A 25,294-nucleotide genomic window follows, 5' to 3' on the forward strand; every position below is an offset into this window, starting at 1 on the left:
ATGCACTTAGTGAGGCTGAAGGTATAGGAAGCTAAGGGGAACAGTGGAGGCTCTGATACACTGTTTGAAAGCAGAGTTGCAGCATTGAAATGTGTGCACAAGAGGGAGAAAGAGGCTCAAAGTACAAGAACAAATTCTCGTTTAATAAGTTGCTCAAGGTACAACTTGGGTACACTCTATCTCACACTTGATAGTGACCCATAAGCTATTTATATAGCCTCTGCCAAGCTAGGGTTAGGGTTTCCCTTGCCCCTAAGGCTACTCACACCCATCTGCCCTCATACTCCCTTCCTTATAGTGGGTTCCTATGTCTATCTTCTAACATCCTTCCATCATAGATTGGGAGCTTGAGAGAGAGGGAGAATGTGTGTGTGTGTGTGAGCGCGCGCTCACGCGTGCGCATGCGTGCATGTGTACGTGCATGCGTACGTGCGTCTGTGTTTGTGTGTGTGTGCACGCGCATGTGCGCATGTGTGCGTGCGTGCACACGCACACTTAATAGAAAGAACAAGAAGAGGCTTCCCCCTCTTCTCCACTTCTCTTGGTTTCTCCTCCTCCTTTGTCTTCCCTCTCTTGTAGTGACTTGCAATTGACGAGAAGAGGTGGCAACATTGAGGAACCTGCTTGGAGGAGTATATTTGGATGATGCAAGCATTGAAGCTTCTCCCTCAATGGTATACTACAACAAGAGAGGAAGAGGCAACAATGAGTACCGACACTTGTGTACTTTGTTTTCTTGCTTCCACAAGTATGAGAGGAGTACGTATGGATAAGGAGTGAGAGTGGCAAACATAGGGATCCATGCTGTGAATGAGACATTGTGATTTGGCAAGTTTGGAAGCTCTTGAATTAGTGCAAGTGTTCATTAATGTCCATCCCTTAAACCTCATTGAGCAAACAAATTTGGACTAAGATTCTACACTTTAAAAGAAAGTATATTAAAGAAACATTGCATATGTCTTTTATTCAAGCAAATTGAATAGGCTCATTATATCACTCAGCATTATCTTATAATGCTTACTTATTAGCTTAATGTTATAATGGGTGGCTCAATTGGGAAGCTCAATCATTATCACACATCAAAATTTGTTAAGATACCTAGAATGAGTATAGTTACTCTTCAATTTTTGTAGATTATTTAAATAATTGGATGCACATCAATCCAATAGTTTCTACAAAATTATATAGTACTAAAAAGGTGCTCAATGTTAAACATCCCAAAACCTTAAAAATGAGTGATATAGAATGTTAGACTCTTTAGTTAGACTTATGATGACAACATACTTTAATATGTAGCCTCGAAAGTTGTAAAATATTACAACAAAAATTTGTGGAAAGGTTTGAAAAGGTTCTCTTTGGTACAAATTATTTTTGCTATTATATCTTTTAAACCTACATTGATAGCTCATTGATATGATTTAGTGGAATGATTGGAAAGCAATATTTCAATCTCATCCTATAAAGCTATAATGCTCATGTTGATTCCTCCCCTTGTTTGTCATGCCTTTTTAAGATATTTTAATATGACTCCAAATGCGATGGCCTTTTAAACTAATGGTGTGGTTAATCAAGGTTTCCAATATTCATGCATATTGATTATTCATATTTGCAAGTTAATACTTCTCATTGGTAAAGTTTTCAAACAAGTTTATCCCTTTTCAACCAAAAAGAGGAACATTCAATAATGTGGGAATAATGTTGCCTTTAAAGGTTTTGCCCTTTGCCAACAAAAACAACATATTTACATGGATAAAAAAGAAATTAGGAATTCCAAATAGCTATATACAAAAACCACATCATTATGTTTATTAAATGTTTTTTAGACCACCATTATATAGCCCGCATGTAGCATTTAAAACATTTATAAGAATCTTAGAAACTACGATGTGCTCGTTTTTGTGTGATTTTGCATATTATGTATTTTAATTAGATGAGGCACACTCAAATGCACACAAAAGGGGACACTCCTCTCTAAATACTATTTGAGAGAGTGGGCAAGAGCCATGCTAGCATTTTTCCTATGCACAAATCATTTAGCTTGCAAGCCAAATGAGCTTGATCGCATTTGGACCATCCTCCTCTTTGACATTACGAAAGGGAGGATGCCCAAGGAAGTCATTATGAGCCCAAGGGTTGATTGGAAAACCATAGCTTCTAGAACATTGTACCTGTTAAATGTCAATTTCTTTGTTGAAAAAGGTCTCTCATGCTACAACACAATTGATCTCTTCTCCTACACATGAAAAAGTCTAATGTATCATAAGTTTTGTAATAAAAGTAATAATAGAATCCATGGGAGCTTGAGATTGTACCTAACATTTGTACAAAACTTTGAAGTTCTCAAGGCGTTGACCCTCGACACTAGCATAGACACATGGAGTAAACCTTACATCAACAATGATAATGGCAATAGTAGTGTATAGAACACAAATAGCTACATTGCCAGTATTCATACTCATAATGATATTGTTAGTGCTATTATAGCACTAGTGTTAATAATAGTAGTGCAATATTGTGGCAGTGAAATCGCATATGTGGGAATGTGCTATTATAGCAATGGTGTTAATCGTAGCATTGCAATGTGGCAATCAAATAACATATGTGGGAATATGCTATTATAGCATTGGTGTTAATCATAGCATTGCAATGTGACGGTCAAATAACATACGTGGGGATAATGTCAATTGCGAGAGCTTCCTCAAATAACACTAATGACAAAACTACCATAGTCATAATAGCAACTACTATTAAATGTGAGATTAACTATCAAAGTGAAGAGTAATAACCTTAGTATAATAATAAAGGTTAATAATGTTACTAATCATCATCGTCATCATCTCCTTCATGTTTGCTTCCATGAGCTCTGAGAACAATGCTAGCTACATTCTTGCAAGTTGGAGTCTCCATGCTTTGTTGACCACCCATCACTCTTGTCTATCATCACTACCATCTTGCCAATCATATTGAATAACGTACTCAGTAGGCCGCCATGTAACGCAATTTACACCACCCTAGTTATGACCATGATATCAATGGGAGAGGCTGCTATAATTCTTGTTGGGGGAGGGAGGGAGAGAGAGAGAGAGAGAGAGAGAGAGAGAGAGAGAGAGAGAGAGAGAGAGAGAGAGAGAGAGAGAGAGAGAGAGAGAGAGAGAGAGAGGAATGGGGAAGGGGAGCAAGGATGATCCATGTGAAGTTGTGCTTTTCCATTGTTATAATCAAGCCCCACCCTCTATCGCGTATAATCCAAATCATCTTCATCACAGAGTATTGCCACCTCTTGAAGACCCTATTCCATATAGCCCCTGCTCCACTATTGTTTAATGGTTACACAAGTATCGAAGGTATCTACCACCACTCCAGCCATAATTAGTAGCATCCATCCATAGCATACTGGACCAAGGCCACAAGAAGAGGTATCTATCACCACTCGAGCCATAACTAGCAGCATCCATCCATAGCATACTAGACCAAGGCCACAAGAAGAGGGAAGAGGGAACTTTTGCTCAAGACTACAAGTAGCCTTGGAACTTGTTTCTTCTAGTGAGATACCTTACTCAAGGGTACACCTTAGAGTAGGAAAGACTCTTAGGCTCCTTCAAAACACAATCACAAGTCAAGAGTGAAGTCTAAGGGGTATGCTTTCATTGGATTCCTATGATGTCATTCTAAAAGCTCAGGAGCTATGGCACAGTTATGAAGTTATGAACCAAGGGGACAAACCAAGGTTGTTAATGAGATATACCTAAGCCCTGAAAATACTAGAGCTGGACCATGAGAGACTCTAGGAATTCCTAGAATGAAAAGTAGGGTCGTAAAACTTAAATGCAAGATACACACACAAGAAAGGAACTTGTGTTCATACATTTTGTGCAAGACTTGAAATCCAATAAGGTAAACAGGGTATATATCAAGTTCTTAAGTTGTTGTATTTTAAGGATGAATTCTATGATCTAGAATATCCCTTGTAAGAATGTGTAAATTAAATGTCTATCATGGATTGTTTACAATGTTTGAATACTTTCTAGACTTTTTTACAAAGGGATGAATTCTTTGGCAAGGCAGGGGGGGAGAGTTTGGGGGGTTTGACTAACCCCAAGCCTCTCACCACAAGAAGCAAAATCCATCCTAGATGCTAGGATTGGCACCAAGTACAAGAGGTCTCTCCATAATGGTGATAGTAAGCTACAATAGAATAGGAACCTTATGAAGCCAATGGATTTTGGAAAGCTCCTATAATAGTCAAGAGATAAGGTTAATAGTATCCAGGTATTGTGGATCTGAGTATCCAAGTGTCTTAGTGTGATGATGGTTCCCAATGAGGCATTCTACCTTAAAGCACATACAGATTTATACAAATGCTTTGCAACTATTTTCTAAGGATTGTATGACATACTTTTTGTGTCCATAACTTAAGGTACATGAAGGCACAATATAGTAAAAGGCTAATTAATGAAAATGCTTTTTATATGTCTTCATAAATGTGCTCGAACCTAATTAGATAACTAAATCCAATTTGGGGGTGTGTGCGTGTGTGCGTGCATACGTGCGTGTGTGTGTGTGCGTGTGTGTGCACGCTTGTGTGTGTGTGTGTGTGTGTGTGTGTGTGTGTGTGTTGGGGGGGGACGCGCACACGTGCATGTGTGTGTGTGCACATGCGCATGTGCGTGTGCGTGCATGCATGTGTGTGTGTGTGTGTGTGTGTGTGTGTGTGTGTGTGTGTGTGTGTGTGTGTGTGTGTGTGATGCGAGGAGGCATATTCCATGGTGGATTCCGTGAGGTTTTGCGGTGGATTCGGTAAAATTATATTTGTTGCCGGGGCTCATACACAAGGTGGATTCCTTGTGCGAAAAGTCGATGGGGATGCCTGTCCTTTTCGAGCGTCTTGTTAATTTAATGTGCAAGTGGGTGATTCCATAGCGGGTGATTCCACAAAATACATATTTAAATTAATGGACATTTATGAGTTTAGAGTGCGCACTCGTTATAAATTAAGGTTAGGATTGAGTTGTAACCAATTTATTTATTTTGTAGCTGAAGACTGCTAGGTATTCTTTTGACTCTCTTCTCCCTATGAAAGATACCTATGACCAAGACCCTAGTTTTCAAGTTGATTGGAATAAATTAGTTGCAAATAACTGGATTCCCATTGATTCATTGTCTTACGCTGATGGATTTATGTTCTATGAAAAACGATTATGTGTAACTATTTCATTTCGATCATTTGTTTTGCACGAAATTCATTGTCCCCCATACCAAGGCCATAAAGGAATTATTTCTACTTTGCGTACACTAATTGAAGATTTTTATTGGCCACACATGGAATCTGATGTATCTAACTTTGTATCTGAATGTTTAATTTGCCAAAGAGTTAAACGACACCATGGTAAACAATATGGTTTATTAATGCCTTTACCAATTCCAGAACGACCATGGGAACAAATCTCAATGGATTTTATCATTGGTTTGCCTAACACTAAAGCTAATCATGACATGATTTGGACTATTGTCGATAGGTTTAGCAAACAAGCATATTTCATTCCATGCAAGAAAACGTTAATTGCATCTCAAGCTACTCAATTGTTCTTGAAAACTGTTTTCACTAATCATGGTTTGCCAAAAGTTATTATTTATGACCGTGATTCTAGATTCTGCAATAATTTTTGGATTACTTTATTTGCTAATTTAGGAACAAAGATTTATTTTTCATGTGCATTTCATCCTGAAACAAATGGGCAAATAGAAGCTACTAACATTACCATTTTAGATCTTTTGCGTGCATACACAATTTCAAAACCACAAACATGGGATACACATTTACATTTACTTCAATTTGTATACAATAACACACCACATACAACAACACAGAAAGCACCATTTGAAATCATTTATGGATATAGATTACCTACCCCAGTTACATCATTGTCAAGCAAAGTTCAAGCTGCTGATGATATTGCTAACATGCATGCTACTATTTTTAATGAAGTTAAAGATATGATTGCGAAAGCCCAGCAATTATACACAAAACAAGCCAACAAGAAAAGAAAACCTATGAGTTTCAACGTTGATGATTATGTTTGGTTACGTATTGAAAAGAGAATATTACAAAGTGTTGACAAACACCATGTTGTAAAGTTAGCTCCTCAATTTTATGGACCTTTCAAGATCATTCACAAAGTCAACGACAATGCATTTAAACTAGAATTACCACAACACTGGAAAATCCACAACACTTTTCATATCAGTTTGTTAGGACCTTTTAGAGGCCAATTACCTGTACATCCTATCTATGAAAACCCTCCTTTGCTAGAAGAAGAAATTAAAATCCTTGAGCTTGAAACTATTCTAGATACTAACTTTATGACCACTAGAATTGGCCGTAGATATTCTAGATATTTGGTTAAGTTTAAAAATCATCCTGTTGAAGAGATCCAATGGATGCATGCTCAAGACCTAAGTGCTTACCCCTCACTGCTGGCTCCACATTGAGCTAATAGCAATTGAGGATAATTGCTATCCCACCATGGGGGTATGATGCCAGGAGGCATATTCCACGATGGATTCCATGAGGTTTTGCGGTGGATTCCGTAAAATTATATTTGTTGCCGGGCTCACACACAAGGTGGATTCCTTGTGCAAAAAGTCGATGGGGACGCCTGTCCTTTTCGGGCATCTTGTTAATTTAATGTGCAAGTGGGTGATTCCATAGCGGGTGATTTTGCAAAATACATATTTAAATTAATGGATGTTTATGAGTTTAGAGTGCGCACTCGTAATAAATTAAGGTTAGGATTGAGTTCTAACCAATTTATTTATTTTGTAGTTGAAGACTGCTAGGTATTCACTTTTATCTACTTAATTTTATTATTTTCTAACAATTATCAATGCTTCAGTTGATGTGTAGAGCAGGGAGCGGTGGTGTTGGGAAGCACTGGGCAATAGCGTGTATTCAAGGTATTTAGAACAAATTATTATTTTGATGGGCATGCATCTTAGGCGTGGTGCCAATATTTATTTTGGCATGCTTATTTATTGAAGCACCTGATATTTATTTATTATTTTGTATGCGCATGGATACATGATTTAAATATTTGTTATTCGGCATTGTATTTGGGCATAGGCCGACTCTTTGGGCGACCAATCGCTTTAATTCTTTAGTGGAACAAAAGCAAACACAAAAGCTAAAGCATGCTAATTGTAAATTGGGCTATTTTTTTAGCTTGAAGATGAATAATATATCAAATACATGCTTTGTGGAGCGCTCACACAAGGCATGGGGGGAGATTGTACCCAATTAATCTTTTGCTTCATGTCGTGCAAGTCTTCTCTCTTTTTTTTGGTGCAAAAGTAGAATTATTTTGCTCTTGGGGACATTCTGCCGCTCGCTACGTATGCATACAACATCCGATCTGTGCACCAATGTCTGTGTGCATGCGCGTGCGTGCGTGCGTGCGTGCACACGCACACTTAATAGAGAGAACAAGAAGAGGCTTCCCCCTCTTCTCCACTTCTCTTGGTTTCTCCTCCTCCTTTGTTTTCCCTCTCTTGTAGTGGCTTGCAATTGAAGAGAAGAGGTGGCAGCATTGAGGAACCTGCTTGGAGGAGTATATTTGGATGATGCAAGCATTGAAGCTTCTCCCTCAATGGTATACTACAACAAGAGAGGAAGAGGCAACAATGAGTACCGACACTTGTGTTCTTTGTTTTCTTGCTTCCACAAGTATGAGAGGAGTACGTATGGATAAGGAGTGAGAGTGGAAAACATAGGGATCCACGCTGTGAATGAGACATTGTGATTTGGCAAGTTTGGAAGCTCTTGAATTAGTGCAAGTGTTCATTAATGTCCATCCCTTAAACCTCATTCAGCAAACAAATTTGGACTAAGATTCTACACTTTAAAAGAAAGTATATTAAAGAAACATTGCACATGTCTTTTATTCAAGCAAATTGAATAGGCTCATTATATCACTCAGCATTATCTTATAATGCTTACTTATTAGCTTAATGTTATAATGGGAGGCTCAATTGGGAGGCTCAATCATTATCACGCATCAAAATTTGTTAAGATACATAGAATGAGTATAGTTACTTTTCAATTTTTGTAGATTATTTAAATATTTGGATGCACATCAATCCAATAGTTTCTACAAAATTATATAGTACTAAAAAGGTGCTCAATGTTAAACATCCCAAAACCTTAAAAATGAGTGATATAGAATGTTAGACTCTTTAGTTAGACTTATGATGACAACATACTTTAATATGTAGCCTTGAAAGTTGTAAAATAGTTACAACAAAAATTTGTGGAAAGGTTTGAAAAGGTTCTCTTAGGTACAAATTATTTTTGCTATTATATCTTTTAAACCTACATTGATAGCTCATTGATATGATTTAGTGGAATGATTGGAAAGCAATATTTCAATCTCATCCTATAAAGCGATAATGCTCATGTTGATTCCTCCCCTTGTTTGTCATGCCTTTTTAAGATATTTTAATATGACTCCAAATGCGATGGCCTTTTAAACTAATGGTGTGGTTAATCAAGGTTTCCAATATTCATGCATATTGATTATTCATATTTGCAAGTTAATACTTCTCATTGGTAAAGTTTTCAAACAAGTTTATCCCTTTTCAACCAAAAAGAGGAACATTCAATAATGTGGGAATAATGTTGCCTTTAAAGGTTTTGCCCTTTGCCAACAAAAACAACATATTTACATGGATAAAAAAGAAATTAGGAATTCCAAATAGCTATATACAAAAACCACATCATTATGTTTATTAAATGTTTTTTATACCACCATTATATAGCCCTCATGTAGCATTTAAAACATTTATAAGAATCTTAGAAACTACGATGTACTCGTTTTTGTGTGATTTTGCATATTATGTATTTTAATTAGATGAGGCACACTCAGATGCACACAAAAGGGGACACTCCTCTCTAAATACTATTTGAGAGAGTGGGCAAGAGCCATGCTAGCATTTTTCCTATGCACAAATCATTTAGCTTGCAAGCCAAATGAGCTTGATCGCATTTGGACCATCCTCCTCTTTGACATTACGAAAGGGAGGATGCCTAAGGAAGTCATTATGAGCCCAAGGGTTGATTGGAAAGCCATAGCTTCTAGAACATTGTACCTGTTAAATGTCAATTTCTTTGTTGAAAAAGGTCTCTCATGCTACAACACAATTGATCTCTTCTCCTACACATGAAAAAGTCTAATGTATCATAAGTTTTGTAATAAAAGTAATAATAGAATCCATGGGAGCTTGAGATTGTGCCTAACATTTGTACAAAACTTTGAAGTTCTCAAGGCGTTGACCCTCGACACTAGCATAGACACATGGAGTAAACCTTACATCAACAATGATAATGGCAATAGTAGTGTATAGAACACAAATAGCTACATTGCCAGTATTCATACTCATAATGATATTGTTAGTGCTATTATAGCACTAGTGTTAATAATAGTAGTGCAATATTGTGGCAGTGAAATCGCATATGTGGGAATGTGCTATTATAGCAATGGTGTTAATCGTAGCATTGCAATATGGCAATCAAATAACATATGTGGGAATATGCTATTATAGCATTGGCGTTAATCATAGCATTGCAATGTGACGGTCAAATAACATACGTGGGGATAATGTCAATTGCGAGAGCTTCCTCGAAATTGACATATGACAAACTACCATAGTCACAATAGCAACTACTATTAAATGTGAGATTAACTATCAAAGTGAAGAGTAATAACCTTAGTATAATAACAAAGGTTAATAATGTTACTAATCATCATCATCATCATCTCCATCATGTTTGCTTCCATGAGCTCTAAGAACAACGCTAGCTGCATTCTCGCAAGTTGGAATCTCCATGTTTTGTTGACCACCCATCACTCTTGTCTATCATCACTACCATCCTGCCAATCATATTGAATAACGTACTCAGCAGGCTGCCATGTAACGCGATTTACACCACCCCAGTTATGACCATGATATCAACAGGAGAGGCTGCTATAGTTCTTGTTGAGAGAGAGAGAGAGAGAGAGAGAGAGAGAGAGAGAGAGAGAGAGAGAGAGAGAGAGAGAGAGAGAGAGAGAGAGAGAGAGAGAGAGAGAGAGAGAGAGAGAGAGAGAGAGAGGGAGGGAGGGAGGGAGGGAGGGAGGGAGGGAGGGAGGGAGGGAGGGAGGGAGGGAGGGAGGGAGGCAGGAATGGGGAAGGGGAGCGGGGATGATCCAAGTGAAGTTGTGCTTTTCCATTGTTATAATCAAGCCCCACCCTCTATCACGTATAATCCAAATCATCTTCATCACAGAGTATTGCCACCTCTTGAAGACCCTATTCCATATAGCCCCTGCTCCACTATTGTTTAATGGTTACACAAGTATCGAAGCTATCTACCACCACTCGAGCCATAACTAGCAGCATCCATCCATGGCATACTGGACCAAGGCCACAAGAAGAGGGAAGAGGGAACTTTTGCTCAAGACTACAAGTAGCCTTGGAACTTGTTTCTTCTAGTGGGATACCTTACTCAAGGGTACACCTTAGAGTAGGAAAGGCTCTTAGGTTCCTTCAAAACACAATCACAAGTCAAGGTTGAAGTCTAAGGGGTATGCTTTCGTTGGACCCCTATAATGTCATTCTAAAAGCTCAGGAGCTATGCCATAGTTATGAAGTTATGAACCAAGGGGACAAACTAATATTGTTAACGAGATATACCTAAGCCCTGAAAATACTAGAGTTGGACCATGAGAGACTCTAGGAATTCCTAGAATGAAAAGTAGGGTCGTAAAACTTAAATGCAAGATACGCACACAAGAAAGGAACTTGTGTTCATACATTTTGTGCAAGACTTGAAATCCAATAAGGTAAATAGGGTATATATCAAGTTCTTAAGTTGTTGTACTTTAAGGATGAATTCTATGATCTAGAATATCCGTTGTAAGAATGTGTAAATTAAATGTCTATCATGGATTGTTTACAATGCTTGAATACTTTCTAGACTTTTTTACAAAGGGATGAATTCTTTGGCAAAGGGGGGGGGGGGGGGGGAGGGGTTGGGGGGTTTGACTAACCCCAAGCCTCTCACCACAAGAAGCAAAATCCATCCTAGATGCTAGGATTGGAACCAAGTACAAGAGGTCTCTCCATAATGGTGATAGTGAGCTACAATAGAATAGGAACCTTATGAAGCCAATGGATTTTGGAAAGCTCCTATAATAGTCAAGAGATAAGATTAATAGTATCCAGGTATTGTGGATCTGAGTATCCAAGTGTCTTAGTGTGGTGATGGTTGCCAATGAGGCATTCTACCTTAAAGCATGTACAGATTTATACAAATGCTTTGCAACTATTTTCTAAGGATTGTTTGACACACTTTTTGTGTCCATAACTTAAGGTACATGAAGGCACAATATAGTAAAAGGCTAATTAATGAAACTACTTTTTATATGTCTTCATAAATGTGCTCGAACCTAATTAGATAACTAAAGACTGTGTGTGTGTGTGTGTGTGTGAACATCTTCCCTCAATGGGGATGTCGTGCAAAAGGGTAGACCTAATTAGTTGGGTAGCTTCTCAACTCAATTAAGGTAATGACTAAAAGTTGACTTTCTTAGGGTTCATGTCATAAAACCTAGCTTAGCAAGCTAGAGTGAGATTGTGCTCATTGGGAGAGGATTTGACACTCAAGTCCCTCTTATTTCTCACTCTTTTTGAATAAAGTGTAGTGCTAGCCCCACTTTTAGCCTCGATCGACTAAAAAGTGATCTTTCTTGGCTAGATGCTAGATTGTTGTTAAGAGACCCATAATTTCTTTGGAACCTTTAGGTTGATATTCCTAATGTGTCGAGGTAAGACACTTGACTTGCTAGGTAGACTCAAAGGCACCCTAACTAGCCAAGTCCATGCATTCCATGGGAAATAGATAGTGATGCTTATTAGGATAGGTACAAAGTGACTACCAATGTTATCTTCCTAGCCTTGCTAGGGTAGATATGTCTTAAAGGGAAAGATAGGGAGATAGTGATAAAGTCGATTGAGCTTTAGGTTTAAACATTCGTAGTTTTAAGAATTTTTTTCATATACATCTAAACCTCCCATATTTGGCAAATTGTAGCATCATCATGGGCATATCAATGGATATTCATGGAGAAAAAAGATTATTGCTTCAAGGTTCCACATCCTCTATAGACAATCCATAGATGTGTTTGTGACTTGGCTATGCTACTGTTGAACATGCTATGTAAAATGCGAAGTCTATTGATTGATTGATTGATTGATTGATTGAGAGAGAGAGAGAGAGAGAGAGAGAGAGAGAGAGAGAGAGAGAGAGAGAGAGAGAGAGAGAGAGAGAGAGAGAGAGAGAGAGAGAGAGAGAGAGAGAGAGAGAGAGAGAGAGAGAGAGAGAGAGAGAGAGAGAGAGAGAGAGATGTGTGATTATTATTCGTACTTGATTTTTCATCTCTCTACTCAAAGATTTGGCAATAGGCCACCATATATAAAGAGAGAAAGAGAAACAAAACTAATAGGAATTTGAAGTAAACAAGAGTTGCATTCTTCCAAAATGTGCAAGTAGATTGCTGTGGGAAGGAAGATAAGTAAATATATAAGAAAATAAGGAATGTAAGTAAAACAAAGATATTAAGGTGTATGAACCACAAAGAGAAATTATTTCAACCATCATATTGAACAAATAGTAACATAACAAGAAAGTTCAAGCAAAAACCTTCATAAAAGGGGGATAGAAAAATATTTAAGATATTATATTATTTATACAAGCAAATATTGCCATTTTAGTTCATGAAAAATAGTTCATGATACCCATAATGACTTTTACTAGATAAGAGGCATGTGGTACCTTTATCTTGCCTTTATTGTACGACCAACAAAGGACTGTATATCTTGCTTTTATTGGACAGCAAACAAGGGACTCTATCACCTTGCATGTCTCATCTATACTAGCCAAAATAAAAAAGAACAAACCGATTGGGGCAATACACAAAAAGATGGGATGAAGAAAACTAAATGATTTTGTGTCCAATAATCATAGATCATGCAAATAGGAAAAATGGTGTACTTCTATCTCCCAAAAACCCTCCCAATATTTGAAAAGCACTGAAATGTTTGATTAACCTACTCTCAAACTCAACTAATCTGTTCGTTTTTAATACTATGAATTTACCCATGAGTGTCTTGAACAAAAAATCACTACAAATAATGTGAGAATAGTGGCATTTGCCTTTGTGAATTCTAAGCTATTTTGTCTTATCAATGTTTAATATTACAAAATCCTTATACAATCATCCCTCCTCCATCGAATATGACTGACATAAAGATATGAAAGATATATGGTGTATTGAGAAAATTTTGTTAAGATTATGGAAGGTATATTATGAATTTGACAAAACTTGAAGGCTATTTTGAAATTTTGACCAAAATGAAGGGATTTGGACACAAATATTGGGGGTGCTTTTGCAAATTTTGATTTTGAGGGGCATCTTGGGAATTTCCATAATTAATGGCATTTTGGTAATTCCTTCATATATATCTATGTGCATATAGCTACAAACATACTTATAAAGTACACTACTCACAAAAAGTCAAGGTAAAAAAAATCTTACATCAAAGTCCTTGAAATAGTCATGTATTAATTGTAATTATCTTAACTTTAGCGAGATCTTATTCAAAAAACCTTCCAAACATGAACATCAAGAGGTGTAACCTTCAAATCCAAAAATCTCATGTAATAAAAATGACAAATGCACAAGATTTGATTAAAAGATTCATTCAAAATAACTTTATTACAAAAAATGTTTATCATGAATTATATGCACAAATGGACATCCATGTCAATCAATATAAAGATGTACGTCAATGTAGTAGCATTATATGTAGAGTTACATAAGGGTCAAACAAACTAGTCAAGTGAATCGTTAAATTTGACAAAAACACTTGACATCTTTAAAGAAAGTTTCTAAAGTCTGAAATGCCTATGTTCTGTTTCAAGTGATCTTTTCCTTAGCAAGTTGATTTAGATATGATCTATACCATGTCAAGTTGGCCAATAAACAAACGAAGAAGAGAATCAATGCCAAATTTAATATTAATGTGCCCATTTAAATACAATCCAAAGTGATGGACTGAAGGACTAACTAGTGGACAATTTATCATTTCCAAAAGTAGTTGTGAATACACATGTTGTATAATTGATTTGAATCATCTAGTGATGCACAAAAGAACACGAATAGCATCAACTAAAGAATTTGATGGAACATATAATTGCTAGATCATCAAATTATAATAGGGTCAAAATCTAAGGAAAAACTTTCACAACTTTGAAGGTTGATATATCATTATGGAAAAGTAGATTTTTAATGAGTCCTATTGGTATTGATATGATGATTGAAAGGAACATAAGATAATATTGATATGGCAATTGAAAGGAACATAAGTTATTCCCACGAATTGACCAAAATGTCATTTCTTTGCAAATCAATTTTTTCTAAGGTTTATTTGTTGAAAGGTTCTGAGAGATACAATTGATTATTGGCTTGATAAAGTGAATGATATGACTGCAAATTGTATATACATGTCTAATTACATCTAATGCATGTCACATTGTAAAAAAAGCAATGTATCTATCTATGATAAGGATGTCTATGTAAGTATATATAGGCATGCTAATAAGCACTACCTTAGCTGGTTGGGTGTGTGTGTGTGACCTGGAGAAGTTCTCAAGTTCAAATCCCTCAATACTTGGATTTGACGTTAAGGTTATAATAACCTTTTGTTGAGGAGATTGAGATGAAGTCCAATCAATGCTTTCTTTTTTAATGCTTGGGCATACATGTGAGTTGGAGAATGCCTCAAGTTCACACTAGTTGGGCATGCGTGTGAGTTGGAGGTGGTCTCAAGTTCACACCCCTCAACTTGGTAGGTTTTGTGACATCCTGTGCTTTTCGGTGATATAGTTGGATTTGACCTTAAGGTTAGAATAACCTTTGAGTGAAGAGATTGGAATGAAACCCAATCAAGTACTTTTTTCCTTTTAATATGACAATTTAAAAATGATTGTGATTAGGCTTCATTCCAATCTTTGCACCCCTTCAAGAGTACCTACCAGACATTTCAAAAGTTGTTTGCAGCATGTGAAATATTGTTTTTCTCTCCTACTTACTAAAATTATAGCTACCTTTACTGGTGGCAAATGCAAGTGGTGACTAAATGTGTGGCAAGAGTCTAAGGCACCATTGAGCTGCTCAATCTAAGATTCAAACTCTTCGGCCCATGGATTTCTCAAGCAGAATTCCTAGCAATTGAGCTGCTGTTGCAATTGATCGAGCTTTCTTCGCTAGTTGGTACTCAATCAATACTTACAAATAGATTGTATTTTATGGAATTCCTAGCAATTGAGCTGCTGTTGCTATCGATCGAGCTTTCTTCGCTAGTTGGTACTCAATCAATACTTACAAATAGATTGCATTTTATGGAAAGGGGAAAGAGAAATATTTCTATTCATTAATTCAAATTTCTTGAGAAAAGAAAAAGAAAAAGAAAAAGACAGGAAAAGACCAACTATTTCAGGCCCGAGTCCTGACGATGTCAAGATTGGATATGCTGGGGAAAGACCAACAAGAATAACAGGAAACTGCGGGAGGACCTGCTGGAGGAGCGGAGACGACAGAGAGAGACGGTCAGAGAGATAATGGCGGAATCCTTCTTCGGTGCGGCGTTCTACAGCTGCAGCAACTGCCGTATGCCCGTCGCCTCGCATGACGATCTCATCTCTAAAACCTTCCAGGTCCTTTTCTTCCAACTCTACTGCTCTCACCAAAGAAAAACACAAGAAAACAAGGGCCTCAATGGTGTCTTCTTCAGCCTTTGTGTGCTTAAGATGGATGCAGAGATGCAAAATTTGAGATAAACATCGTCAAGTTCTCGAAATGCTTTTATCTTCCAAAACTTGACTCAAGAGACAGAGATCGTCCCGCATACAAGCAATGACCGTTAAACTGCAAGACACGTAAGATGCAAATGTGCTTGTGAACTGATTCCCGGAAGCAAGGCTAGTTTACAAATGCCCTTGGCTGAGTACGATCTGAGATGAATTGCAGCCCTGAGAGATAAGACTGCAAATTCAGGCTGAACACGATTGAGCTGTTTTGAGGTGGCCACAAAAGCAGAGGCTGATTGCAATCGTGATGCCAATGTCGAATAGGTTTGAGATGATTTTCAGCCTCATAAAATAAGACTGGGATTGTGAAGACTGATCATCAGTAGGATGATTGGTGGTGTTTGTCTTATAGGACAACCATGATGGGGGAGACCATGCAAAAGCCAAGGCTGATAACAATTAAGCTGCACACCGTACATGATGTGGCTCACTCTTAATTAGTCAATGCTGATTACAATTAGGATTTGTCGTATTCATTCTTATAGGATGACCACAACATGGGAGGGTGTGGAAAAGCCAAGGCTTATTCCAATCGAGCTTCGCACCATACTTCATGTGGTTTGATCTTAATTGGTCAAAATACATGAATGTTTTCGGCGGGGGAGGCACACACATAGGTTTGCAAAATGTGACAAGGTTGTCGCAATGCTATTGAATGGGGGTCATGCAAGTAACAGAGACAGCAATCCATGAGATTAGTTGATCCTCTTTACACTACATTTATATTTCCTTGATGTACATAGCCATGTAATAAGTCGAGTGTAGCAAGAAGAAGTCTTGAGTACATCTATTGAAAGATCTTATGTTTTGTGTGGTGGTCTTGACTCTAGTAGATGCTATTAGAGATGTTGTGTTTGACATGTTATGGTCATGAGTTTGTTGTTGTTTGTATATGAATGATTATCCAAAGAAAGTAGGTGAAAAGGCTGGAGGTGATTGCCATACAGTACAAAACATGTCCAATGCACAAAATTTTTAACCAATCCGTGTTGTGTAGCATGTGTGAGCTTGCTGCCATAGCCATCTGTAGATGGTTTTGCGCATAGAAAGCTATGATTTGTGTCTAGTTGTTGGTTTTAGAGTGCACTGTGGTTGCAGACTTTGCTTCTATGTGCTTAATGTTGTATGTTGTACTTCATACAAGACTGTTGTGGATTTTATCCACACTGAACTTCAATCTTGAACAAACTTTGCCAATGGAGTGAATTGAGTAATTTCAAGTGAAAAAGAGAAGGCTGGAGATGTTAGCAGATTATACATCTCATGTGTGGTGAGTTTGTGCATATCTATCTGGGTAGTTATGTACTTTTTGCCAGATGTGATGTAGACTAGCTGCCTATTTTTGGCACCATCATTTCTACTGGCTGACTTGTACAATTGAGCACCCTGTTTGAACTAGCCAAAACAACAAAAAACTAGCCAACTTGCTCGTGTAGGGGCCATAAATGCTGGCTGACCAGCATTAAATGCTGGTCACTAAAGAGAAAAATGCCAGAAAAATAGGGGAGACCCTAGAAAAATCCGAGATAACAATAACAATGTTCAATAGGTGTAGGTAGACCGTGGAAAGCAGAAACTGGCCTAGGAATGCTCAAGAGGTAAACCATCTAGCATCTGAGTATTCCGCATAAGCATCAACTATCATAGTTAACATGCCCGTGCGAGCATGCCATAACTCTGTCTGTGACATAGTAGGAGTAATAGTAGATGCCAAATAGATTGACCGATCAATTGAATAAGCATCTAACTCATAGATCAAATGTGACCTATATACCACACTTTGCTAAAGAATAAATGGATAACAAATTCTTCTTTATCCTTGGCACATATAATACATCGTGTAAACGGAGAATAGAGCCATCAATAGCTTTCAAGATAATCTCCCCAACACCTCTAACGGGGTAAGATGCATTGTTGGCATATTATATAGATTTGCTAACAGGAGTCGCAATAACAGAGGAAAACAAATCCTTGTGGGATGTAATGTGCTTAGAAGCACCATTGCCAAAGAACCAAGTGCTAGCATCCTCAATAGAGCTGAATGCTCTATCAACCCAAGAAGAGTCATAATTGCAAGTGTAAAAATAGTAGTTATGGTTAACAACAAAAGATGCAGACTCCGTAGTAGTAGAAGGTACATTAGAAATAGACATCCTTGATTCCTTCCTCTTCTCCTTGGCAATGCGCTTTTTACATTCTGTGATGCAGTGACTTGGCTTCTTACAATAATGGCACTTGCCCTTCTTGGCTTGCATGCCCCTCTGTTTCTTGTTGCTGTGTGAAGTACTTGAACTTCCAAAACTCTGCAGAGCATTTTTAGAGTGGCTGCCCTTGCCCTTTTATCTTGCCATAAAAGTGTGTTTAGAGGCTACAACATCTACCCCAATGTTCTTTCTTGTTTGCTCTTCTTCTAGGAGCAAACTAACCAACTTCATCACGAAGGACCATAGAGAATAGTTATTGCCATCCCATCTATCCTCTTTGGATACATATGTGAATACATCACTCTGTCCTTGATTGGTCATGATAAATGTCATTGTTTCAAAGAACACAAAAGCAAGGACTAAAGTTAGAACAACATGGAAATCTGCAAATTTCTAGAAATTACAGCATACACGAAGCTGTAATTAGCAAAACTCTGTCACACTTGATCACAACTGTCCAATGCATACACTGTCTAATGCACAAACAATGCTCAATAGCACCAAAAATGCAAAAGCCCCAAAATTTTACTGTGTCCAAGATGCACAATTTCAGTCTATTTCAAACTGAATCTTCAGTACATGTGCCAATGTCTTCTAAACAGCCAAAAGCCCCAAATTATCTGACTTGAATCCCAAGAATTTGCAATTTGTGTGCTTGAAAGCACGTGTAGGAGCAGATATGTACTCCTTGGGTAAAAGCCCCAATTTGTAGTTCAGATTTCTGAATAAAAAATAAATAAATGTCTGCTTTTATCTTCAATGTTGGCTTGGTGGGGCGGGAGGATGTTGATGGCTTGGAGAAGCGGGAAGATGCTGGTGCCTGGTGGGCCTGGTAGACACAGGGGCAGTGGCATTGGCCAACAGCATGCTGGCGGCGTTGGTGTGTAAAGAAATACTTTGATACAGAAGCACAAATAACAATCATACGACAAAGCACAGATTGATAAAAGAACATAGTTAGGGTTAGGGTAGCTCAGAGACAATGAACACAGAAAATAACTGAAGTGATGTAACTGCTGAATATACAATGCTTATGCAGCAAATACACTATGCAGTAAATGAATATTGAACCTTGAACTCCTGTATCTCAAGGATCGAGGCAGGAATAATGAGCTGGAGAGTGTGTCGTACTCTGAACGAATCCCGAATCGCAGCAAGGCTGTCTCCAGATGTCGAACATCAGTAAACGTAGTAGTGAGAAGCTAGATCTGATGGAGATAGCAGTGAGGAGAGATAAAGACTAAAAACGCAGGCAGGATAGCTTGTAAAAGCTGGGCGATAGTTGGAGGAGAGAGAAAAACTGCCAAACGCAGGATGTAGATGACGTTGCAGGCAGTACGGTAGCAGGTATGTGCAGGAACAATAGTTGCTTGGGATCAGCTCCAAACTGCGAGAAGAGGGCTGGAAATCAGGCGTCAACTGATGTAGACAACAATGGACAACTTTGACTGAGATGGCCTCCGCGAACGGGGTATGGGCAACAAGCTGAAACACCTAGAATTTGCAAAAACGAGATTGTTTGGTGAATGGAGGGCAGCATACGTATTTATAAAAAGTTTGGGCCCTCCCAAGTGGATTTGTGCTTATGGGACACGGAAACTCTCTAGGATCTCGTTTCTTTTAAATAAACAAGGTTTCTTCATTAATTAAGCAAGTTTTGGGGTTGTTTAAGTAAAGCTAATGCATTTTTAGCTCAACACCCCCTCTTAGGCCTAACAACGGTGCCACGAGAAAGATCTTTTACCCCAAGGTGTCCCACCCCAAAGCACCCAAAGCATCGGACAAAGGTTGCGCGTCAGCTGCCCAGTGGCCTACTAAGACTACAGAGGCAATGGTAATCTTACCAAGGGAGCCCAAGTGATCACCCTAGAGAGGACAGGTCATCAAATAAAGGATGGACGTCGGCTGCCCAGTGGCCTACCAAGCCCTACAAAGGCGGATGGAATCAGCTATGGATTGCTCTGGAGGGTTTTTTTTGGTGATTGATTTAGCATTAAGTGGGGGGTTCAAATTAGTTTTCGTTCTATTGAGTATCCATGTCCCAAACGGGAGAATGATAAAGGATGGTAAGACCCAAGACCTTCACAAAACAAGCATACTATCCCTACCATTATTGGGTGTCGGCAAAGAAGAATAAGACTAAGTTGTGTATATAGCAAATATGTGAAGCAAGCAAGACAAGCAAAGCAAGCAAGCAAAAGAAATAACTGCCTTGGAGATTGCCATGGGTAATGCCACAAATATGGTGGAACCAGAGTCGACCACTCCAAAAGGCCTAAAAGGGATAAATGTGCATAGATGCATGTTTACATGAACAGAATACCAATGCATGGGGTAATGCAAAGGGTGATGCAAGATGTCATACTCACGCAAGATGTGATGCAACGGTGCCACTTAGACAGTGTCCTCTCAGGGGAATTGTTCACTTGCCCAAGCGCCCTTTTACAATCATATCATTATTACAATGCCGATGAAGTTGCAAATGTCCATAATACAATAAATGAATGAATGTCTTAAAACTGTAAGCATCATCACTGCCACTATCAAGAGTAGAAGCTGTCCCCTCTCAAAGTGGAAGGCAAAGCAAGAGGGAAGCACCCTCTCCTTGTTAAGCTGAAGAAGTAGAAAGGGTATACCCAAACTGATCTTGGGTAACAGGTATTGAAGAACCGGTCGGTTGACGACTTTGGTTAAAATATCTACAAAATTGTCAAATATAGGCACAAACTCTAGACGGATAATGCCTAGCTTAACCTGCTCTTTGGAAAAATGGAAGCGGACTCCCACATGCCGCATCTGGGGTGTAATGATTGGATTGCCCACAAGGGCAATGGCACTTTGGTTGTCGTAGTAGACAATGGTGGGAGAGTCGCATGGGAAATGAAGTGCCGCTAGTAAACTCCTGAGGTAGATGGCCTCGGCGGTGCCATTGAAGAGAGCCCGGTACTTAGCCTTGGCTGTGGAAGCCGCCACCATCTCTTGCTTACGGATTGACCAAGAAATGGGAGCCGTGCCTAAGGTAAAGAGGTAGCCGCCATGAGAACACCGAGTGTCGGGATCTCCCGCCCAATCAGAATCAGTGTACCCGTGCAAACATAAACTAGAACCATATGTCAGGCCATAAGAATAAGTACACCGTAAATAATGCAACACACAAAGACATGCAATCCAATGTGACATCCTAGGTGTTGTGAAATATTGATTAAGCTAAATCTGGCCTAGTGGGAATTAACCAAAGAAGTTTTCCTACAACAGAGTGATAGGTATGTGCATTGAAGGGCTGTCCTAGGGTATTCTTCGACAAGTGGATAGTAGAATCAAGAGGCGTGGCCACTGGCCGTGTTTGATCCGAAGCGTGCTGCTCCACTAGTTGAAGAGCGTATTTCTGCTATGACACAAAAATACATTCCCCAGAATGAACTACCTCCATCTCCAAAAAATAAGGCAACAAACCAAGGTCTGACTGTTAGAGTTCATAGCCTGTTTTTTAGGCAGCAGCACAGCTGGTCCAGCAGTCGGACCAGCTGCACAGTCGGACTGCCACGTGGCAGTCCGACTGCCTGCAGCCATTTTTATCAGGCTGCGCCCCATTTTTGAGCCCCATTTTTATCAGGCTGCACCCCATTTTTATCAGGCTACGCCCCATTTTTATCAGGCTGCCTGCAGCCATTTTTATCAGGCTGCCTGCAGCCTATTTATTGCTGACGTTTTCAGCAGTCTGGCCACTATTCTCTGTCGCAGATTACAGACCGGTGCCGTGCAGATTTTTGTCTCTGTTCACAGATTTCAGACAGCAGACAGTGCAGACTGCAGCAGACTTCGAGGTGGACAGCAGGTCGCATCGTCGAGGTGGAGACACGCAGTCCAGCGCACTGCGCCCGTGTATATCTTTGTATTCAGCATTCTTTATACAGCAGATCTTCATTGTACACTGTCTCTTTCTCTCCCTTTTCTCTCTGCGTTCTCTCTCTCTCAGTCCTACGCTTCCGCACCGCTGGACTCTGACATGGTATCAGAGCAGTGTTTGAGGGCTGACTGAGCGCAGAATCAACCTGAAGAGGAGTTTCCATCGCGACACAAATTTGCGTTTTTTGCGTTTAAGGGCAGACAGGAGGGCTGCGCCTTGGAACAAGGCTGAAACGAGTGTGGGCGCACAGGAAAGGAGTACAGGTGGTGGATTTGCTGCTGATTACTGCTGTTTGACGTGGAGAAAGTTTGAGTTTTCAACCTAAAAGTGCAGGTTTTGCTTTTTCATCGCCTCCGGCGGGTGAAGAAGCTTCGGGACGCGGAAGAGCCTTAGAAGGCTGAGTTTACTCAGTCAGAGGGGGCTGCTTTTGCGTTTGAGAAGGCATTGCAGGTGAAGATGTCTACAGAGATGGACTTGGAGTTCCAGGCGATTATGGACCGGAAGGTGCTTGTCCTACCGGCTCTTCCTACAGATCAGAAGCTCGACGGCGACAACTACCGCATTTGGCGTGTTATGATATTGGCCATTCTGGAGTCCTATGACTTGGCGGAGTTGGTACAGGAAGATATTGACCGGCCTTCGGTAAGAGATGAGTCCAAACTCTCTTCCGATGCTCGTGCGGAGTTGGCCAGGGCCCAGTCTCATTGGGACAAACTGAATGCTAGGATTCGATCCTTTCTCTTTCTATCATGCACTACAGCCGTGATCGCTCACATCGAGCACTTGACGGTGGCTCGTGAGATTTGGCTGGAGCTTGATCAAATGTACAATTGGATGACCCTGATGAAGAGGGTTTCTTTGGAGGTACAGATGCAGACCTTGTCCGTCAATAAGTCTTCTTCGCTAAGGGAACACATTAACAAGCTAAGGCAGCTACAGATGCAGGTTCAGAATGCGGGGAAGCCAATTTCCTCCGAAGACATGGCGATTACACTCTTGTCCCAGTTGCCGCCACGATTCGGTACATTCTACTCTGCCCTTATTGCTTCGGGGCGAGAGTCTACTCTTCGGTGGGAAGAGTTGGTTCCTATGGTCTTGGACCAAGAGGAACAATTAAAGGGACAGAATGCTTCCAAGACGGAGGCGTTGACAGGTCAAGCCTCTCAGAAGAAGGGGAAGGATCAAAAGAAGAAGAAGGGGGATAACAAGTCCAAGAAGGACAAGGAGAAGGACAAGGACAAAGACTCCACATGCCATATTTGTGGAAAGACTGGCCATTGGAAGAAGGATTGCCCTGACAAAGACTCGAAGGACACCAAGAAGAAGGAAACCAAGGATTCTGGAGCGGTGGCTGCACCCTCATCAGCTGCATTTCTACATTTAGTTGTCATTGAGGACGCTTCACCGAATGCTTCTGATGCTGCGATGGCGGCTCCCCAATCTCGAGAGTGGATTATTGATAGTGGTGCCTCACGGCACATGACTCCTTCATCAGATGGTGTTGCCCAGCTGCGACCTTCGCGTGGGCAGGTTCTCATTGGAGACAGCTCTTCAGTTTCTATTGCAGGTCGGGGTAAGATGCAGCTTATTCCGGATGGACGAGGTGGCACCCATATCTCAGAGGTTTTGCATGTACCAGGATTAGGGTACCATCTCCTTTCAGTTCATAAGATTTGCTCCCTTGGTCTTTTGGTGGAATTTGACAGTTCTACTGTGCGAGTCCTTGATCGTGAATCGAGGAAGGTTCTATCATCTGGATATGAGGAGAACGGCATTTACAAACTGAAGTCTTCCACTGCCCTCTCTTCTCTTCTTCTTACCTCAGAGTCACAGTCTGAATTATGGCATGCTCGGTTTGGTCACCTGGACTATGACTATCTTCGGAAGGCGTCACGTGGACAGCTTGTTCGAGGGTTGCCGGATATAGTGGTGAGCCAGCAGCCATGTGTCTCCTGCATACGGGGGAAGCAGCATCGGGATGCCATTCCCCACACAGCTTCGCGGCGGTCTACTTCATCGATGGAGCTAGTATCTACGGATCTATGTGGCCCTATGAGGAATGAGTCCCTGCGTGGGAGCTCGTACTTCATGCTGATCGTGGATGACTATAGCAGGATGACATGGGCCTACTTTTTGGCACTAAAGTCAGAAGCTTTCTCGCACTTCAAGGATTGGCTTCTCTTTGAGGAGAACCGATCAGGCCGGAAGTTGAAGACCTTGCGATCCGACAAGGGAGGTGAATTTGTGTCTAATGAATTTGCTCGATTTTGTGCAGATAGAGGAATTCACCAGGAGTTTGCCAATACCAATACTCCTCAAGAAAATGGTATTCTAGAACGGAAGAACCGCAGTGTGATCGAGATGGCGCGCACCATGATGGAGCACCGACAGACCCCTCAGGTTCTGTGGGCCGAGGCTGTGGCTACTGCAGTCCACATCCTTAATCGATCCCCTACTTCGGCCGTGGAAGGGATGACTCCATTTGAGGCTTATTTTGGGACGAAGCCAGATGTTTCTTACTTTCGGGTCTTTGGGTGTGATGCCTATGTTCACATTCCCAAGGCTCACCGTGACAAATTTGAAGTAGCTTCCCGAAAACAGGTATTTGTTGGCTACAGCTCCCAGTCCCAAGGCTACCGACTGTATGATCCCGTCAAGCGGGATGTATATACTAGCCGTGATGTGCGGTTTGTGGAGGTTCCGGCTTCTTCAACGGGTGAGGAGCATCCCGTTCTTGGAGATCCAGGGGAGAGTTTGGCTCCTTCTACAGTTCCACTGGAGCCTGTGCCGTTTGATTATGATTCTGTTTCTGACACAGAGTCTACTGTTCCACCGGATCCTTCTGAGGAGTTACCATCGGTGGACATTCCAGAGTCTTCTATTGATGGAGAACGACGAGGGGAGGTTCGGCCTCCTCCTCGCTGGGCCCGTGACACACTCCGTGATTCAGGGATCGAGGGGGTTCCTGAGGAGTGGGGACCGCAGGATGGTCCGCGGCGGTCACGGAGGCACCAGGCGCATTCTTCGGAGCTTGTTTGCTCCAATTATTGTTTGATGTCCCGAGTTATGCAGGATCGTGAGCCCACCTCCGTGAAGGAGGCTTTACAGTCCGCCCCATGGAAGAAAGCTATGGAAGCTGAGTTGGAGGCTATTGAGAGGAATGGCACTTGGTCACTTGTGCCACGCCCCCCGAAGAAGAAGGTGATTGGAGTCAAGTGGGTC

General features: G+C 40.3%; 1 protein-coding gene across 1 annotated transcript in view; it reads left to right on the forward strand.

Annotated features, from left to right (window-relative positions):
- Window positions 1-15,317: 15,317 nt before the first annotated feature.
- LOC148041028 (protein yippee-like At4g27745) overlaps window positions 15,318-25,294 on the forward strand; it is a 41,669-nt gene continuing 31,692 nt past the window's right edge. The window contains exon 1 of the mRNA XM_087675599.1: window positions 15,318-15,808. Coding sequence (XP_087531725.1) covers window positions 15,713-15,808 — 96 coding nt within the window. The 5' untranslated portion in view covers window positions 15,318-15,712. The remainder of the gene's footprint in view (window positions 15,809-25,294) is intronic.

Source organism: Lygodium microphyllum, chromosome 1, assembly GCF_053477565.2.
Source record: "Lygodium microphyllum isolate KBCC chromosome 1, Lygodium_microphyllum_v1.1.10, whole genome shotgun sequence".
NCBI lineage: Eukaryota > Viridiplantae > Streptophyta > Polypodiopsida > Schizaeales > Lygodiaceae > Lygodium > Lygodium microphyllum.